The sequence below is a fragment of the Halichoerus grypus genome, chromosome 5 (genome assembly GCF_964656455.1).
Source record: "Halichoerus grypus chromosome 5, mHalGry1.hap1.1, whole genome shotgun sequence".
NCBI lineage: Eukaryota > Metazoa > Chordata > Mammalia > Carnivora > Phocidae > Halichoerus > Halichoerus grypus.
In genome coordinates this window covers 106,884,654-106,905,466 of record NC_135716.1, presented here as the reverse complement: position 1 = coordinate 106,905,466, position 20,813 = coordinate 106,884,654, and the positions used below count along the sequence as shown (strand labels likewise).

General features: G+C 36.0%; 1 protein-coding gene across 2 annotated transcripts in view; it reads right to left on the bottom strand.

The window, feature by feature from the left end:
- The window catches only part of DPYD (dihydropyrimidine dehydrogenase), a 794,994-nt gene that overhangs the window by 744,624 nt on the left and 29,557 nt on the right, over positions 1 to 20,813 (bottom strand). For both annotated transcript variants that reach the window (XM_078072719.1, XM_036111511.2), the window contains exon 2: positions 10,238 to 10,348. In XM_078072719.1, coding sequence (XP_077928845.1) covers positions 10,238 to 10,348 — 111 coding nt within the window. The remainder of the gene's footprint in view (positions 1 to 10,237; positions 10,349 to 20,813) is intronic.

Here is a 20,813-nt window from a genome sequence, read left to right as displayed (position 1 = left end):
AGTTCTGGGGCTACCTGTGCCATCCAAAGCCGTCTGAGTCCCTATTGCTGGTTGCCAGTTGCTACCCAAGTTTAAACATTCATGGGAACATCCCTAGGTCCTGAGGCTGGCTGGTACCTCCAGAACAGTATAAGTTCTTTGATTTGCAGCTGTTTTCAGGGCCAGTATTACAGTGAGGTAAGTGAGGCATCTATAGCACAAAATTTAAGGAGGTACTCACTTTCAGAGTCTTGCAAATACCATCTAAGTTTCCCAACATGGGGTTCTAAATGGCCTTGCCTGTCTTTTTTTTTTTTTTTTTGGAAAGATTTATTTATTTATTTTAGAGACAGTCTCAAGCAGATTCCCCACTGAGCCCAACATGGGCTTGATTTTGAGACCCTGAGATCATGACTTGAGCCGAAATCAAGAGATCAAGAGTCCAATGCTTAAACGACTTAAAGCCACCCAAGCGCCCCATGGCCTTGCCTGTCTTAACCCTTCTTTCTTACTTTCTCTGACGAAGATTAGAAACTTACTCCACCCTCTCTCCCCACCCCGGACAGACCTCAGTTGAGAACCTGCTAGATGGAGAATGGGAGATAATCATCAATTCTGTTAAATCCAAATTTAAAATCAGACTTCATGGGATAGGGAAGTTTTACCATAATTCCTCCTCCTTCCTACTAAAATGTGCACGTTAGGCATTGAGGCCACCAGTTTTCATTTCTTGAAGAAAAAGATGTAACCACAGAAAGCAATGAGACAAAGAGAATTTTTCTGAGACTTAAGATGTTGGAAGTCAGGTTTTCAAGGAATCTGAAAGAACTTGAGTGGTTGACCATGGATTTAGAAGGAAATGTGTGATGAGTTAAAAGTAAATTTTTATCTCCACTCTTACCTTCCCATCTAAACTATATAAATATTTTAAGAATGGAAAGACAAGATAAGGATCCATAGGAAAGGGGAGGGCCCAGAAATGTTGGTAGATCCCAGAAAAAAAAGGATCATTACCCAGCAACTCAGACTAGACATAGAGGGATGGCAAAAGTACATGGAGATCATGAGCTGGAGAACCTGTGATGAAGCCCTGGGAGGAGGTGACTAAACTGTGAAGTTTCCTGAGCCCCAGTGTTGAGTGGAACATTAGAAGGAATTGTCATGCATTCACGAATGACTTAAAAGTAGCACAGGGGTGGGGAACAGAAAGGGATCTGGTGAAAGGGAATGAAGGATGACTCCACATCCCCCATGATTGGTTATTAATGGAAATACATAATGAAGAATCAGCTGGGCTCACCTCATCTACCACACTTGTCACCAAATCCCAGGGAAGTCAGATGTTAGCCCAGAGAACTAAGGAGGGGCAGGGGGACCAGTGGGGGCAAAAATCCTGAAAGTGACAGTAACTAAGTTTCTACTCTTGAAAAAGCTCAGAACAAAAACTAAGTTTGGTTACAGAAAAATAAAGGAGGTTATATTTCCTATATGCCTGAGTTTCTAGTCTGATATTTGTAATCTCTATACAAACAATACATTTTTCACCTATTGAACATTTTTCACCTATTGAAGAAGGCATTAAGTTGCAAAGAATCTTGGTTTTGGTTATTTTATTTCATTTTATTTTATTTTATTTTATTTCAGAAACTCCTTCAGGCACTGAGTCTATTTTTGGAAGAATGCTATTGTCAGCAATCAGGAAAGCAAACTCAAGCTTGAGAAGTTGTTTTAAAATATGGCATAAGAAGAGGTGAGGGCAGAACAGAGATTGCTTTCTTACTGTGAATCTGGTCAAAAACTCATTTAACTTCAGAGTTTAAAAAAAGGAATTCATATTGTGAATTTGCTATGTATCAACATTGGGACCTGCATTCTATGTCATGTTTAACCAAGCCAGGTAGCTGGTTATCGAAGCAATGATTCCACCTTCCCTTTCTAAATGAGGTTGAGTGATAACTTTATTAACTATGTAGATTTTGTTCGTTACTAGTCATGTAAGCTTGAGAAGGAAAAAATGGACCCCAGCACACAAAGTAAATCATAAGGATAATTTCCAAAGTATAAAAAAATAACCACATTTGGAAATCATGTATTAGAGGGAAAACACATTGACCTATCCTTCCTTGTAGGAACTCTCTCACTATTCTTTCATGGCTCTCATCTCAACCCACACAGTGCTTCTTAACTAATTCTCATCTCTGCTGCCCTTGCCATCGTGTTTTTCAACATTATGCTAAGCCATCCTGGAGCCTGAGGCAAAAGGAAAGAGGTATGCTCCTATATACATGTTTTATATATTTTTGTATTATTTATCTTGCTTACAAAGTCTTTTGGTGCCCCTTACATTTTGTACTCTCCACGTTCTTCCTGGGTAATTCTATGAGCAGGCTTTTATACCTATATGTACTCTAATGACTCAAAACTCTTCATCTCCATTCCTGACTCTTTTACTGAGCTACCACATGGGATATCCCACAGGTACAAGAAACAAAAGATCACAAACTGAACTCACTATTTCTCTCTCAATTTATCTTATAAACAACTAAATGCACACATAAAGTAAACTCACAAGTCATATTTATTTTACCACCTGTTATGGACTGAAGGTTTGTGTCCACCCCACGAAAATTCATATATTGAAATTCTAACCCCCAGTGTGATGATATTATGAAATGGGGCCTATGAGAGTGTGATTAGGTCATGAAGGTGGAGACCTCATGAATGGGATTAGTCCCCTTAGAGGGACCCCAGAAAGCTCTCTCATCCCTTCTGCCATGTGAGAACACAGCAAGAAAACAGCCATCTATGAACCTGGAAGCAGGTCCTCACCAGATACCAAATCTGCCAGTGCCCTGATGTTGGACCTCCCAGCCTACAGAAGTGTGAGACATAAATGTTTATTGTTTAAGCCACCAGTCTGATATTTTTGCCCACGCAGACTGAGACACCTCCTAAATATATTCAAGCTTATCCTCTCTCCTACATACTCACTGCCCCGCCTTCTTTTGTCTTCTAGCCTTCTACACCAGTATGAATCTTGCCTCCCATCTTCCTTGTTAAATCCATCTTCTACTATGAAAGTTAGATGAATTCAGCCAAAGGCAAATTTGACTGAATCACCGTGATAATTAAAACTCCTTCATGGTACTTCTTTTGAAAGAGTACTATTGTTACTTATTGATATTTCAAAAAGAATGTGAGAACTTCTTGGCAAGGTCTATGTCAATCAAATTCATCTTCAATCTACTGTGATAAGTGACACAATGGCTGGCCCATTATAAAAAGGCAATAAATACAAAACAAAAATAGTGACTAAGATTGTGAACCTCACACAGGAAAACAATAACAATTTATGAAAACCTATATATTACTGCAGTCATTTCCTAGAATAAAAAAAAAAAAACTCAATGATTTATTTTTATTTACTTATTCAAACAATTTTACTTAAGAAGTTCTGGTGCCAGATTGCATGAGTACAACCTCTGGTTCCACCATGCAATAGTGGAATCTTGGACAGGATGTCTAATAATTGGCTGTCTTTAACTGCATTCCCTTTTTATTTTTGCCCAGTTTTCTGATTTGTAACATTTTCTGGTCTTCAAAAATTACTAATGGAGGGCACGTTCTGCATGGAGCACGGGGTGTTATGCACAAACAATGAATCATGGAACACTATATCTAAAACTAATGATGTAATGTATGGGGATTAACATAACAATAAAAAAAATTTAAAAAAAAAAATTACTAATGGAAAATGAGTGCAAAATATTTATGCAATTAGGACAGTTCAACATTTTCAAAAATGGCAAAAATAAACAGCAGTTATGGAACACCTGCTTAAAAGATACTGGAAATAACTGCTTCGTGCTTCATTAACCAGTATAAACACATTTGCCAGTTTAAATCCCCTACTGAATTCAGAATTTCCAATTAGTACTAGAATGGTATCAAACTGCCAAGGAAAGAAATTCCTGGGTAAAAAAAAAAAAAAAAAAAATTCAGAATTTCCATTTGTCGAACTCTTTTACAGGTCAAACAGATGCCTATCTTCTAAGAAGCCTATAATTTTTTGTTTATTAAAACTAAACCTGTATCTATTTTAATAGACAATTTTAGACTATAATTTGTGATTTATTCATCTCTGAGTGGCATTCAGTACAGTGCCTGAAATATGGTTGTTTTCAGGACCAAAATGGACTTCTTAAAAAGAAAGGCAGATAGGAACAGAAGACTATACGATGGCTCAAGAAAAACTTCTTTCCTGGGAATTCAAAGAAACCCAACCCACAACCCTGATGCACCTATGCAAAGAGTGATAAGTCAATGATTATCTGAACTAAATCAAAACAAAATTATAAAGCCAAAGCAAAATAGTTAGAAAATGAAACAAAATAAGCATAAATAAAAAACCTTTGTATGTGGTGGTCAGGAAGTCAGCTAAAAATGATCTCTTTGGCTATCTTCAGAAATTATATAAGATTACTGGTAAAAAAAAATATGACAACCACTGCAATCCATATTTTTCTTAGTTTGATGATTCTATTTTCTAATACTCTTACTTGCCTTTCCTAAGGAAGTCAGGTGATATCCTGAAAAAGATGCACTGGATCCAGATGATCTGAATTCTAGATCTGGCTGCAACACTAAGTGATTTCAATAAGCTTAAGTAAATCATTGAACATTTTCAGCATAGTCCTCATCCATAAAACAAGGAGACAAATCTGAGTTGTCTATTTACATCATTGTAAAAACCAAATGTAATATGCAAAGGTACTCTGGAAACTGTATAGCACTATACAAGAAAATATGTAATCCTTATGTCTAGTGTATAAAGAATACATAAAAGAAGGGTCATATTCATTCATGCATTCATTCGACAGATATTTAGTGAGCACCAACTGTTCTAGAAGCTGGGAACACAGCTTATGAAACAGAACACACAATGAACAAAACACAAAAATCACTGCCCTCCTGGACTTTATATTCCAGTGGAAAAAGATAAAAAATAAATTAGTGAGTGAAAAAAAGAGTATATCAGTGATAAGCACTAGAAGAAAAATTAAGCACAGCAGTCTAAAGAGAGCTCAGAGTGGGGCAGTCTTAGAGTTCTAAATAGAGTGGCCGGAGAAGGCCTTGTTAAAGGTGACAACTGTACAAAGGAAATTGTGCAAACTCCAAGTGAGCTGAAAAACCACTGAAAGATTCTAAGCATGGGAATTTTAAAAGGATTCCTCATATGTATTAAGACGAGATTCTACCAGGAAAGGCATAAGCATGGAAACTGTCTCAAGGCTATTGAGACAGATGAGAGATAACTGTACTGGTTTAGAAAGGTTGGTAGTGGTGAAGGTGGTGAGAGGTGATAAGATTCTGGATATAGACAGCATTTAAAGTGAGGAAAAAAAATGAGATCACCAACATAATGAGCCTCAGAGAGAGAATGATCTAAGCCCCGGGCACTCTAATATTTAGGGGTGAGAAGATGAACAAAGAAGCCAAGAAGATGCTAATAAGGGAGTTTGATGTCCTGCAAGCGAAGAGAAAGAAAATATTTTAGGAAGGAGAGAGCAAATTTCTGTATCAAGTGCTGCTCATAAGGCCCCACGATTTGACTCTTTGTTTAGCAACTTAAATTGATTTTCCCTAAAAGCAAAATTTGAGACAGGGATTTGTGTGCAGGTGATTTCCGGAGTAAGTGCTATTCAGGAAAAGTACAAGAGAAGTAAAGCAGGGTAGGAAGGAGGGAGACTTGCAGAGCAAGGATGCAGTCAGTGGTACTGTCTAGTCATAGACAGAGCAATAGGGCAAGGCTCAGGAACTTAACAGCCCACAGGACTTGTCCCTGCCTTGAAGCAAGTGGGCTGGCATCCTTCAGAATATTGTCTTCGTCTTTAGTTTTCAGAAGTTTAATTATGACATATCTTGCTGTGGATTTCTTCGGGTGTCACTCAGGTTTTTGAATCTATAGGTTTACGTTTCTTGCCAAATTTGGAAAGGTTTTAGCCATTATTTCCTTTTTGAGTATTTTTCAGCCCTGCCCTCTTTCTTCTCTTCCTCTGGATGGTAGCAGAAGTCCAGTGGTCTCTCCACTGACATCACAGAGGGTAAGTGGGGATGTGGGCCCACTCGGTTACCAGCTAGCTAATGGGGATGAAAATATTGGCTCTCTATTCTTTCACCCAGCAGAGGTGTTTGGGCATCTCATTATCTCATCACAGAGCAGAAGTCTAGGCTTCCTACCCAGCCTTTATGGAATAGACATGGGTTGGGGTCACAGTTTTTCTTGTTGTGTTAGGCTAGAGTAGTTACTATCTGAAGGTTTTTTGTCTTGCTAGGCTGTTCCTTCCCTGGTATTTTAGCTAGAGAGAACAGACTTAGCATTTTGGGACTTAGCATTTCCAGTTGGGACCTAGCATTTCCAGTTCTCCAATTTCTTTAGCTCCAAGACTGGGATATTCATTTTATTTATCTATTTTATTAATTCCATTTTTTCCCAAAACATGTTTTTTTATTTATTTTTATTTTTTAATTTAATTAATTAATTAATCTAAGTAAGCTCTGCACCCAGGGTGGGGCTTGAATTAATGACCCCAAGATCAAGAGTCACATGCTCTACTGACTGAGCCAGCTGAGCGCTCCCACCCTCCCCCACCCCCTGCGAAGACTGGGATAAATGCAGAAAAAATAAACCCCAGGGAACTCACTACTGTTTCATTCTTTAGGTTGTATTTCTCTAGCTAGTTGGCCTTCTTTCTACCTTTCAAAGTCTTATGTTTGCTTTATATACATATAAGGCTTTTAAATTTTGATGAGTGATTATAAAACACAAGTATGAAAATTTACAAATTAAAAAATAAATCATATCTCTTGGTTATACTTTTAATCAATTCTTCATGCAAACACAAAGAGCATAATAATGAAAAGGAAAGGAACCACATTCTTTAACTGCACTGAGAGTAACTTTCAACCTTAGCTCCATGTTTCCACTTTCGGTATGAATTTCACTACTCTTTCTTAATACAAGTGTGTCAAATAAAATTTCAAAATGGTATGCATCCAGAGCAATAAATCTAATCTTATAAATTGAGATGACTTGCCTTTCATTTTCCACTACTACTTGCTTATCATAGAAAACTTGAAATATACAAAGGTGCTAACAAAACAAAGCTAGTCACAATTAACACTCCATTATATTTTCTTTTTTGATGTGTCTTGGGGTGTGTGTGTTTGTGTAACTGCACACAATCATTCTTAAATATAATGTTTCATGCGTTTTCCTTGTAACATAGATTGTATTTTTCCAGATTATTAATTATTTTAAAAATAATTTCCATGGTTGCACAATTTACCACTGAATGGATCTGCCCTAATTTATTTAACCACAACTCAATGGTTGCAATTCAGTGGGTTTTCCCCACATTTTTGTCTACCAAATAAATAATGTGGGGATAAGTTTCTTTCTACTTAATTCTTTACCTACATTCCTAATTCTTTGTTTAGGATAGTTTAGTAGAAGATGAATTATTGGGTATAAGTGTTTGATAATTTAAAGATACTATTATGGACTGAATTATATCCCCCACAAATTCATATGTTGGAGTCCTAACCTCCAGTACATCTCAGAATGTAACTGTATTTGAAGACAGTCTTTACAGAGGTAATTGAATTAAAATGAGGTCATTAAGGGAGACTCTAATCTAGTATGATTAGTGTCATTATTAGAGGAAATTTGGACACAGGCACATAGAGCGGAAAAGACCATATAAAGACACAAGGAAAAAGCAGTAGAGAAGCCTCAGAAGAAAACAACCCTATTGATACCTTAATCTCAGATTTCTAGCCCCCAGAACATTGATAATTTCTGTTCTTTAGGCCACCCAGTTAATGGTAGTTTATTATGGCAGCCCTAGCAAACTAACACAGGTGTTAATGAATATTGTCAGATATACTGTCAAACTGCTTTTCTCAGAATTTGTGCCAATATATACTTAATGGAGAAAACCCATCTCACTACATCTTTGCCCATCATTTATACACACACACATACATATATATATATGGTAAAATTAGACAGTGTACAGCTTAACATTTTGGAATAAAATGCTAATTTTCACAAAATAAAAATAGTAAAAATGATAACAGAGAAAGCCTCTCTTTCTCAATAAAACCTCACCATAAATAGTTTAATAATATATAAATGAGACCTTAGAGAAGAAGTCATATAATTTTTCTGGATCAGAGTTCTCATACCTTTAAAATGATTTAGACTTAATAATCTTTGAGGGCTTTCTAAATTTGAAATTTACATTATTTCTTTATTCACTTCATAATATAAGATCATGCCTTAGAGTCAGCCTATTATTTGATCTAATGATCTAATTTGGATCACACTAGTCTCCTTTGACCTCATAGTGGAAAGCAAAACTCACCCAAATGGTACAAGGAAAAGTGAACTCCAAATCCAGGTTTGCTATTATGTGTTATCATCTCAAGTCACATTGTTTGTTTGTATTTATTTTTAAAGATTTTATTTATTTGACAGAGAGACACAGCGAGAGAGGGAACACAAGCAGGGGGGGGTGGGAGAGGGAGAAGCAGGCTTCCCGCGGAGCAGGGAGCCCAATGCGGGGCTCGATCCCAGGACCCCGGAATCATGACCTGAGCCGAAGGCAGACTCTTAACGACTGAGCCACCCAGGCACCCCTGTTTGTATTTTTATTTCCCTTTTTTTTCATTTAAAAAACTTTGCTGAGTGCTCAGTGACAAGAAAATTTTAAAAATCACATGAATACAGACACACCTGTACACATACTTCAATTCCATCATCAAAGAGTTAATATGTAAGGAAGAAGGAAGTACATAAAAATAAACTAAAATCATTACCTTAGACAGTATAAGCAAAGTACCAAAAAGCCAATGCAAATAAACTAATACTATTCATTGTTTCACTAACTGATTTGAGAAAATTAATTTTGGGGAAATTAATTTTGAGAAATTGGGTAAAAAGGAAATTGCTTTCCTAATTTAAAAATGTATAACCCCTAAAATGGTATTTTAAACATTGCCTTCGAGGTTGTACTTAATCCCCATTTATGGCCTCAAAGTGCCAGCCCTGTGTTAACCTCATAGAATCAGTTAAATAACATTTCAGCAATCAGTAATCCCAGACATTTGTGCTCCTGAACATCACTTGGATATATTAAATGTTCACAGTTTTCCCCAAATACTGTACATATATTCCCCAAAAGCATTATCTTACAACAGTTTGTACATACCAACATACTCCTCTTCAGTTGAATTATATCTATAATATGGAAACTCTTCTGTGTCCTTGTGTCATTATACAAAACAATTTTTAAAGGCTTTAATTTAATTTAATCTTTTTCATCATGACAAGTGCACTCTTTAATCCCCATCACCTATTATACCTACCCCCCACTTCCCCTCTAGTAACCATCAGTTTGTTTTTGATAGTTAAGAGTCTATTTCTTGGTTTGCCCTTTATTCCTTTGCTCATTTGTTTTGTTTCTTAAATTCCACATATGAGTGAGATCACATGGCATTTGTCTTTCTCCGACTGACTTGTCACTTAGCATTATACTCTCTAGCTCTAATCATGTTGTTGCAAATGGCAAGATTTCATTCTTTTTTATGGCTGAATAATAAATATTCCATTATTTATATATACCACATCCTCTTTATCTATTCATCTATAAAGGGACACTTGGGCTTCCTCCATAGTTTGGCTATTGTAAATAATGCTGCAATAAACATAGGCGTGTATATACCTTTTCAAATTAGTGTTTTCGTATTCTTTGGGTAAATACCCAGTAGTGGAGTTACTAGATCTACAGTAATTCTATTATTCATTGTTGAGGAACCTCCATACTTTCTTCCATGGTGGCTGCACCAGTTTGCATTCCTACCAACAGTGCACAAGGGTTCCTTTTTCTCCAATCCTCGCCAACACATTGTTTCTTTACAAAACAATTTAAAGAGAAATTTTATAGATTTTTAAGAAAATAAATTTTCGCACCACACTAAATCTACATAATTTTTTAAATGTTTCAATAGATTTTTAAGGAATAAAATTAGACACTTTTGAGATTATTCAAATATAAAATATTTAAAATATGAAAAAATTATAGCTGTACTTTACACACATTTAATTGTATTTCAAAGTATATGTAAAATCTTGTCTTACAATATGTAAGATGTGATCATTTTCAGTGTGAAATCATCTATCAGTGGTACTTACAATGCAGTTTTTATCAGTATTTCTTTTCCAGTGTTTCTTGTCTACTTTCTTGGCCGAAGTGGAACGCAGCGCTGCATGAGTTTGTGTTCGAGGATTTAAAGCCAGGATACTCTGAAAATAGCATAAACAATGTATAATCATATATATTGGCATTTAAAAAAATCAAAATTTTATTTTAAGATTACCCCACACATCCCAAGACATATACTAAAAATGTTGTTTTCTCCTCCTGCTATTGTAATTCCACAATAAGCTTATCTAAAGTAATCATTTACTAGGCAATATACTTGTTGATTTCATAAGAATATCGATTATAATATGAAAAATTTAAAAATCACATAAACTATACCAAAGACTCTTTAAGATAAATTTTATACATAGCGTTTAGATGAGAATGAAATCAGAAAAGATGCAATACTGTCCATTTTAAATTTTTAGAATTTACAAATTGCTTTCACATGCACTACCTAATTTTTTTTTTTTTTTTTTTAAAGATTTTATTTATTTATTTGAGACAGAGAGAATGAGAGAGAGAGCACGTGAGAGGGGGGAGGGTCAGAGGGAGAAGCAGGCTCCTCGCTGAGCAGGGAGCCCGATGCGGGACTCGATCCAGGGACTCCAGGATCATGACCTGAGCCGAAGGCAGTCGCTTAACCAACTGAGCCACCCAGGCGCCCCTGCACTACCTAATTTAATAACAGCTACTATTAAATAAAAATTTTGGATGAGCAAATAAATTCAAGGTGTTTAGGTAACCCACCCACTTGCGATCTCACAATTAATATGCAGAAGGGATTGACTCAGAACTCAATTCTAAGCTTATATTCAAATTCACCCAAAAATAAAGTCTATTTTACTGTGACTTTGTGAGGCATAAAGGTAGAAGAGAAAACCTTTTTAAACACATGTGCAAATACATTAAATGGCACCTGAATAACTCAATAAAGAATTAATCTCAAAGTCCTGTCTTAAGCAAGCATTTAAAAGAAAACCACTAGAGGTCTTCTAGAATGGTGGCATGAAGACCTCTGCAGATCAATTCCCCAGCAAAACAAACATACTGATAAAAATTAGTAAAAATAAGAACCCTTTAAAATCTCCAGAAATCATGCTAAAGTTAAACAGCAATTGAAGAAACAGTTATTCAAGAAAAATCTACCAAAACTTGGTAAGAATAGTGAAGGTCTGTGGCATTTGAAGGATGGCCTGCCCACCCCCCAACCCACCATGTTCCCAGCTCAGCATGACAGAAATTCCACCTCAGGGGAATGCTGCCAAGAACACAAGGGTCCATCTGCCCCTAGCTTCCAGTTGAGGTTGTGGTATTTCCCAGAGAAGGGCAGACTATTAGTATTTCTCAGCCCCCACCCTTCCCACTCACACACACCCCCAACCTCTATGCAGCAACTAAACTCCACAAAGTGCAGCTGAGAAGTTAGGAGTTCCCTTGCTTCACCCAGCCCCCACTCACAGAACAGAGGCTCTCTCTGAAGAACAGCATGCCAATTACCCAGGGGTCCTGATCACCCTCATCTCAACTTGCTCACTCTTTGGACTTAATATACCAGGAGAAGCAAACTGAGATTGGAAGCTACTGCCTATACTTGTGCTCTGCTCATAAAGCAGGAGTGTCCATCCAAAAGAAGCAGGCCACTAAACCACCCCTAGCTCTGTAGCTGTGGTTCAGAGATTTTTCACAGAACAAGAGGCATGCCATAAGAACAGACAGCTCCCGGCAAAGGAACTGACTTTATTAGAATTAGTATGTGGGTAAGTTCAAGCCTATGGGTACTCCCAAAACAACAGTTTGATGGCAATTAAGAGGAGGGTGATAGCTTCATGAGAGCAATAAACTAAATCATAAGGCAGACTATTTACCAGAGAGAACCAGGGAAAGAAATAGTTAAGAACAGCTCCCCTAGGGTCACAAGAAACCTCAAAGACTCACTTCAAAAACTATCCCTGAAAGGGGCCCAAATTTAATTGGCTTACACTGTAGAGCAATTTATAGCCCAGAGCACTGAAAAAAAAAAAAAATAATAATAATAATAATAATAGAGTAATCAGCCAACAATCAGTGAAAACCAAGAGCTGGGTGTAATACCAACAGACCAACAGAGGTGGGCAGTTGAACAACAATAGGCGAAAAGGCATCTAGAGCCCTGATAAAACCACTAGCATCCCAGAGTTATTGTGCACATGCCCAAGACTTCACCCTATGCAAGCAGAAAACAGAAACTCTCTCCAGAGAGGACAGGTGTCAGATTTAACACACACACACACACAACTTTATCTGTAAGACACTCTACCCAACAACAGCAGAATGCACATTCTTCTCAGGTATACACAAAATGTTCTCTAGGACAGACAATATGCTAGGCCATAAAACAAGCCTCACTAAATTTTTAAAACCATACAAAGTAGTTCTCCAACCATAATGGAATGGAATCAAATATCAATAACAGAAAGAAATTTGGGAAATTCGCAAACAACATAGATGAACATAGTAAACTATGCTGAGAGAAGCCAGTTATAAAATAACATATATGGTATGATTTCATTTATATAGAATGTCTAGAGTAGGTAAATATAAAGAAACAGAGAGTAGACTGTGCTTGCCAGAGATGGAAGAATTAGGGGGAAATGGAGTGATTGCCAAAGGACACATGGTTTCCTTTTGGGGTGATGAAACTGATGGTGGGTGGGGATGGCAGCACAACTCTATGAATTCACAAACAGCTTTTGAATTCTATACTTTGTGTCAGTGAATTGTGTGGTATGTGAATTATACCTTGATAAAGCTGTTATCAAATAAATAAATAATCACTAAATTCTACATTCAGCAGATTTCACTGTGTACTATACTCACTCTAATAACCATCACTGGGACTTACTTTATTAGCCCAATATAAATAAAGATTATTTTTAGCAATTCCTATACATGATGGACATGAGATTTCTTCAAAATCCACCAATTTAAATGTCTAGGTTTTCTGGACAACAAACATCAAATAGAGCTATTAGTTTTAAATGGCTTATTCCTTCTGATGAAATAATGACAAAACAACATATTAATAAGAGCCAACATTAGAAAATATAACCTCATTTTTATACAAAAAGTTGAAAACACTTTCTTATTATAAAATGAATGTGTTTTTTGTCATTATTCAACCTTGAACCATTACTAATCTCATACATTAATTCAAGCTGATGAATAAGAAGATGACATTTTTTAAAGGTAGATATTGTGACCAACATTTAAAGGAAAAAAAAAAAACTGGGTAACAGGCAAGATGGTTCCATTTATTTTAGCTTTTACTTCACAATCCATATTGTGATAAATGATTATGTTTATCTATGTCAGCATAGTAATGTAATTTTTGAGAATAAACATTCCGAATGCAATTTATTGGCTGCTTATCACAGTAACTTTTCTTTTACATAGCATAAGTAGAAAGTATAACATAACATGAAATATTGGGTTAACCTTTTACAAAAAGGCAGTGAGTTGAATTCAATGGATCTTGGGTAAAAATAAATTGGATTGTGGAGAATGGTTACCAGGAATTTGACTTAATATCCCAAATGAAAAGTGATATAACATAAAAATTCAAAATATAAGTGGATGAGGGCTGTTAGAAACAATTTTCCAAAGCAAGACATTTTAAAACTAAAAGTCAATATCATCAATAACTAAATAGCTGGCAGAATAATATAGGAGAGTTCTAAATTGCATTCTTCCTAAGAAATGACCAAAGCCAGATCCTAACAGGGTCACAGGGTCCCCCCTCCCAAGAAATTTAGAACTTTAAGAGGCCTGTTAACCCTTTCAGATATAAGGCATGTTTCTGATAGAGGGGATTTTCTCCCCTACAAAGAATTTGGTCTTTGGCTTTCCCAATCATTTTCAGTAACACAATAAATGTACTGGTGATTCTAGAAGCAAAATAAAACAAAAACAAAAACCAGAATTTGAGAAATTTTCCCTATACTATTTAGTTTAAGAAATGATAGAATACGATCCAGACACAGATTTACATGTGAGATCAGATCAGGGTTATGTGTTGTCACTGTGTTGTCTATCAACACTATTCTGGGAAGTGTTGGGAAGAATGCCACAACATACAAACTAAAACTCGGCATCTGAGGAGAGTCTTTCTGTCCTCCCATAGAGGGCACAAAGAGGAGCCTATATTGACTACAATTGCAGGCCCTCACTTCACAAATAAAAGCATTAAGAATTAGCCTAAAAATATTGGAACTGCAGTATTATTTGAGAGCTTGAATTCCAATTGCAGGAAACCACTTGGCCAAAATGTCCTCTTTCTAAAAATGTGGCTTTGTTTTATATCACAATATCAGTTATCTAAACATAATGCATCATTAAGCTTCCCTCACCCTTTGCATTTTAAATTATAAACAAATGTTTCCTCTTCAATCCTGGCCATTACTATAATTCTGAGCCATTAACATGTTACACACACACTGACATTTTAGATTTAGAGGCTGAACTTGGTAAATTAGATTTTATCTTATTTAGATTGTTTAAATTTTGTCTTTGATGGCTTTTTCTGAGTCTTCTATAAGTTTTCTCCTACTTCCCATTCCGTCAGATAAAAATTTAAAAAATAAAAGTCATGTTTTTCTCATCTTTTTCATAAACGGACATAAGTATCTTCATTTCAATAAAACATTTTATTGTGCTGCCATTTTTTTCAATAAATATTCTTAACCAGAAGGAAAACAGAATTATCTATTGATTGATGCTTTTGTTCAGGATTTGTTCCTTCATCCAGGCAACAATCTAACAAATGTTGATCAGTGAGGATCTGAACTTTTCATTACTTACTCACTTAAAAGCCTCTTGCTTACAAGCCCTGATCTCAACCAATTATCCCACCATTTCCAATGTCCATCATTAGTCAAAGTGTAGTGTGAGTTTAAGTAAGTATCTTTAGGAATTTACAAAGGCACCTTTGGTTCTTGGATAAGCTCAGAACTAATAATGATTCACTCTCCTACTGGTTTGCAAGCAGAAGTAGAGAGAATGCAGCTTCATTTTGCATCCTATACCCACACTCAAGATATAAGTCTGAAGTCTGAAAACCTTGGAAATCCACACTAATCAGTCCTGGTCAGGGACTCTCAGATTTTCTTAATTATTATTTTTATTTTTTAATGCACTTCTATTCTTTGGCCAACCTCTAGATTTTTTTTTTTTTTTTTTTTTAGATTTTACTTGTTTATTTGATAGAGAGACAGGAGAGAGGGAACACAAGCAGGGGGAGTGGGAGAGGGAGAAGCAGGCTTCCTGCTGAGCAGGGAGCCAGATGCGGGGCTCAATCCCAGGATCCTGGGATCATGACCTGAGCTGAAGGCAGATGCCTAACGACTGAGCCACCCAGGCGCCCCATAGATTCCTTTTCCTTTAGGCTGGACTACCTTTCCAAATAACTTTCTTTTTTCTTTTCGTTTCTTTTTTTTTTTTTCCGTTTTACTAGCTCTGCACAAAGGCCAATTTTCCCTTTATGCACAATGTCTAAGTCACCGCGGTTAATAAATAATCAATGAAGAAAGGAGTTTATGATAGTTCTAAATCTTACAACTTTCATTTTATTAAGTATTCACTAAGCAATATGCATAATGTCTGAACTTAAATTTGGGCTTAGGTCTTAGCTCTACTCTTTTTGCCGGTTATTTAAACTCTCAATCCCTCTACTTCAACAATAAAATGGTGATTAGGAATGTACCTTCCTCAGAGGGTTGTTTTGAGGATTAAATAAGACGATACATAGGGGGATGGGGTAACTGGGTGACGGGCACTACGGAGGACACGTGATGTGATGAGCACTGGGTGTTATATGCAATTAATGAATCATTGAACACTACACCAAAAACTAATGATGTACTATATGTTGGCTAATTGAATTTAAATAATAAATAAGTATGCAAATAAATAAATATAAATAAATAAGATGATACATAAAACTGTCTAGAAGGTGCATGCTGTGAGTGCTTAATACCTGTTTTCAGTTAATATGTGACAGAACTAGATTTCAGGCTCTATTCACCCAATGTATATTCATATTCTTATATTACCAATTTTGAATATATACAAGGGAATCATGAAGATGAAGGCAACAGGTGAAAAGTTAACCATAAATGAAATAGTAAGAAAAAACAGAGCTATATCCAGGTGAAACCAAATCATTGGTCCTGAACTTATCTGTGCCCTAAGCCTACCATTTCAAAGGGAGACTGCCTGAAAATGCAATATGCTCTTCACAAATTAAATGGCAGTGTGGAAGGGTCATGAAATTCAAATATAGATTTTTAAAATCCACTACATATAAATAGAAATGGAGATACCATTTTATAATACATACAACAGTATATAATTCATGGACCTTTGGTCTCAACATGTTTAGGTGAATTCACATTACAATTCCTTCCAGAGAAAGGTCAGACCAAAAGTGATGAATTTATAAAACATCAAAAAACTCATCAACTGGAAATGAATGAGTGAATGAGCCCCTTCAGAATGCCAGTCCTTTTGCCTGGGGAATCTGATTCATTTCTACTGAACAAACAGTTAACACAAATAAAATAGTTTATGCATCTTAAAACATCCCATTCATCATGTCACTCTTTTACTCAACAAGGGAAGGTCAGCCACATAAAGTTGTTGTCTAGTTTTCAAGGCCCAGTATGTGACTCTCCTTTGCTTATAAAATACACACCATACACCAGGCGCCTCAGTGTTCTCTAACTGTAATAAATGTCTTTTTATTGTCTTTCAGGAAATATTGAGAACTCAAACACAGGAACAATTACTTATACATCTGATATTAATCTTACAATTTCTAATACAAAACAGAGCATGCCAAAAGTGGTGACTGATTCTGACTTAGACACTGTATTAGTCCACTTGGGCTGCTATAAAAGAATCTCACGGAGGGGCGCCTGGGTGGCTCAGATGGTTAAGCGTCAGACTCTTGATTTTGGCTCAGGTCATGATCTCAGTGTCATGAGATGGAGCTCTTCGCTGGGCATGGAGCCTGCTTAAGATTCTCTCTCTCTCTCTCCCTCTCCTTCTACCCCTCCTCCTGACTCCCCCCCCACCCCACCCTGCTGGTGTGTGCACTATCTCTCTCTCTCTCTCAAAAAAAAAAAAAAAAAAGAATCTCATAGACTGAATAACTTGAACAACAGACATTTCTTTTTCACAGTTCTGGAGGCTGGGAGTTCCAAGAAGGTGCTGACCTATCCAGTTACTAGTGAGAGACCACTTCTTGGTTTACAGAGATTCACCTACTCTCTTTGTCCACACAGGGCACAGAGAGACAGAGAGCTCTCTTGGGGTCTTCTTATAAAGGCACTAATCCCAGCATGAGGGCCTCACTCTCATGGCCCCATCTAACCTAATTATATCCCAAAGGCCCAATCTCCAAATAATATGGATTGAATGTTAGGGTTTCAACACACAAAATTTTTCTCTTAAGATTTTTTAATTTATTTGGCAGAGAGAGAGAGTTAGAGATAGTACAAGCAGGGGGAGCAGCAGGGGGAGAGAGAGAAGCAGGCTCCCCACTGACCAGGGAGCTCTATTCAGGGCTCCATCCCAAGACCCTGCAATCATCACCTGAGCCAAAGGCAGACGCTTAACAGACTGAGCCACCCAGGCACCTCAACACACAAAATTTAAGGGAGACACAGACATTTAGTCCATAATCATCATGGAAAAATTTCTACTTTCTGTGGATCTGTGCAAATACTGTAAATACTGGGCATTAACTTACAAGATAGCTTTATCTTAAGATTACAAACAGTACCACATTGAGTTTATACCTTTATTTTATTAAGAAGACAGGCAAAATGGGTGAAGGAGAGTGGGAGACACAAGCTCCCAGTTATGAACAATTAAGTCATGGGGATGAAAGGTACAGCATAGGGAATACAGTCAATGGTATTGCAATAGAGTTGTATGGTGAAAGACGGGAGCTACACTTGTGGTGAGCATAGTATAACATATAGACTCGTAGAATCACTATGTTGTAGATCTGAAATTAATGTAATGTTATATGTCAACTAATTTCAATCAAAAAAAAAAAAGAAACTTCAAAATAAAAAAAAGCAGTATTATATGGCATTACTTAAATTTTAAAAATAAAACAGTATTAAAGAAATCAACAATAGCCATTATGTATCCTCCTTTATTCTTTAAGTCATGAGTAGCAAAGCATTAATAACTTAGATACTAATTTATATACTCTTCATATATTTTCATTACAAAAATTGAAAATCAAGTATCATGTGCAAACACCAAGTGCTATCAAAAATAGAAAAAAAAGATAAGAACCTGTACTACAGCTATTTTCTTTAAACATTTCACTTTGGTAATCATAAACTAATATAATGTTACAAAATATCCATGCATTATATATTTAAATGAAAATCAATATTTGGAAAAGGCATAACTATGAAAATCCATGCTAAAATAACATCTTATGTTGGCAAGAACTGAAAATACATATATGAATCTACATACAGAAATCCAAGATAATTTATGAAGGGAGAAAACTGATAAAGATTATTACATTACCATAAAAAAATTCACAAGTTCACTGGGTAATTATGAAAGTTCATATTCTAGAATTTATGCTTTTTTCATTCAGGAATAGTTATTTTATCCTAAAACTTGCTTTACAGAAATTGTCTCAAAGTAAAATCAGCCTTAGAGAGTCTTTTTAATTAATATGAAAACTACTATGATTTACCTTTAATCCATTAACTTTTGTGGATAAGATAACACTGGTTTTCAAAAGATCTGTATTTATAAGACCAAGGGTCATTTTAGTTCAAGTGAGGTTAAGTGTATACCAGCATATCAAAGATAAAGCAATAGTGATCAGCAAATAGAAAAGCTGGAAAACAAAACTTAAGAAGAAATAAGGAAGTAGGATCTTGCCAATTGAGTTTTAATTTTTTTAAAAAATTAGCTAAATTGAGCAAGCACCGTTATTTTAAGGTTCACAAAAAGGTAATAAATCAAGGACTGACTAGTTGCCCTTTATATGGGTAAGAGCAAAAAGGAAACATATATGCATTAGCAAGTGGTTTATATCAGAAATAAGAACTAAAATGATTTTTTTAATGATCTATGTATTTTTTTGGATTTATTAGTATGAAGGATTATCATAAGATACTTTCTCTTTTGAGTAGGATAGGGTGGAACAAAGAGTATATGGTGAGTTAGGAAGTTGGACTATAATCCAGAAAATGAAACATGTGAAAACACTTGTGTTATTATGCTAAAAGTCTTAGTTTAATTCTCAACTCTCCATGCCTTCTGCACAGTATTCCATATTGTTAATTCACTCCTCTATCCAGAAACTCATCTGCTTTGGTCTCTGACATCATGACATTAAGAGCACTCTTTCTATTCACTATTTTTATTTTTGTAATTTCCATTTCCCCCCTTCACCACAATGAAAGGTTCCTGTACCTCTACTATATGCCTTCTACTAATGATTACTTTTCTACATCTGAGCTTTATATCTATATTCTAACCCTGAGATCTCCGCCTTGATCTACAGTCATCCACTTCACTGGATGTCAAATAACCCACTTACATGTTCTATCATTATCTCAATTTCTTAACACCAAAAACAATGCATTGTCTACCCCCTCAACTTTTTAACTCCATTTGACTCCTGTCAATACCATCACTTCTCTAGTAAAATGGCCTTTATACTGTGTCAATCTATAACTACTACTTCTTTTGTTCCTTAAACCCACATAATGCCAGTCAATGTTAGTCACATCTGGCCTGTCTTTTGTATTTTCTATTTCTCCAACCTACTGCAGATCCTTATGCAGAATGCTTGGGTTATAATATAATAGTACTCTACTAAATAAACTATTCACCTCAAGTCTGTGCTTTCATCTCTTTCTTATATGACAGCCTCCATACATACATGTAAATGTATGTGTGCATTGCACACACACACACACACACAAAGCTTAAATGGCTCCCCATTACATACACAACACCAATAAAAACTATCACCTAACTATTCAGTCTCATACCCACTTACCACTCTAACACACCTCTACCTCACCTATGTGTATGTTTTTTTGTTGTTGTTGCTGTTGTTTTTTAAGTAGGCTCCACACCAGCGTGGAGCCCAACACAGGGCTTGAACTCACGATCCTGAGATCAAGACCTGAGCTGAGATCAAGATTCGGGTGCTTAACCTACTGAGCCACCCAGGCACCCCTCACCTATGTGTTGTTTATTGAGTCTATGTATACTCTTATATCCATATCTCTGCTCACATCACTCTGTATATAGGATACACCCACTTTAGGTTAGTTCAGATGCTAACTTTTCTTTAAGTACTATTTCCTCTAAAATTAAAGAAGCACTGTCCTTCCCCCTATTTAGATTGTATCCATGAATTTCTATAGATGCTAATGTCACTGTCATTCATTTGATACATAAGGATATGATATTAAGTAATCATTAATATATATGTTCTCTCCCATCAAAATGCTCACTAAAACCCTCAAAAGC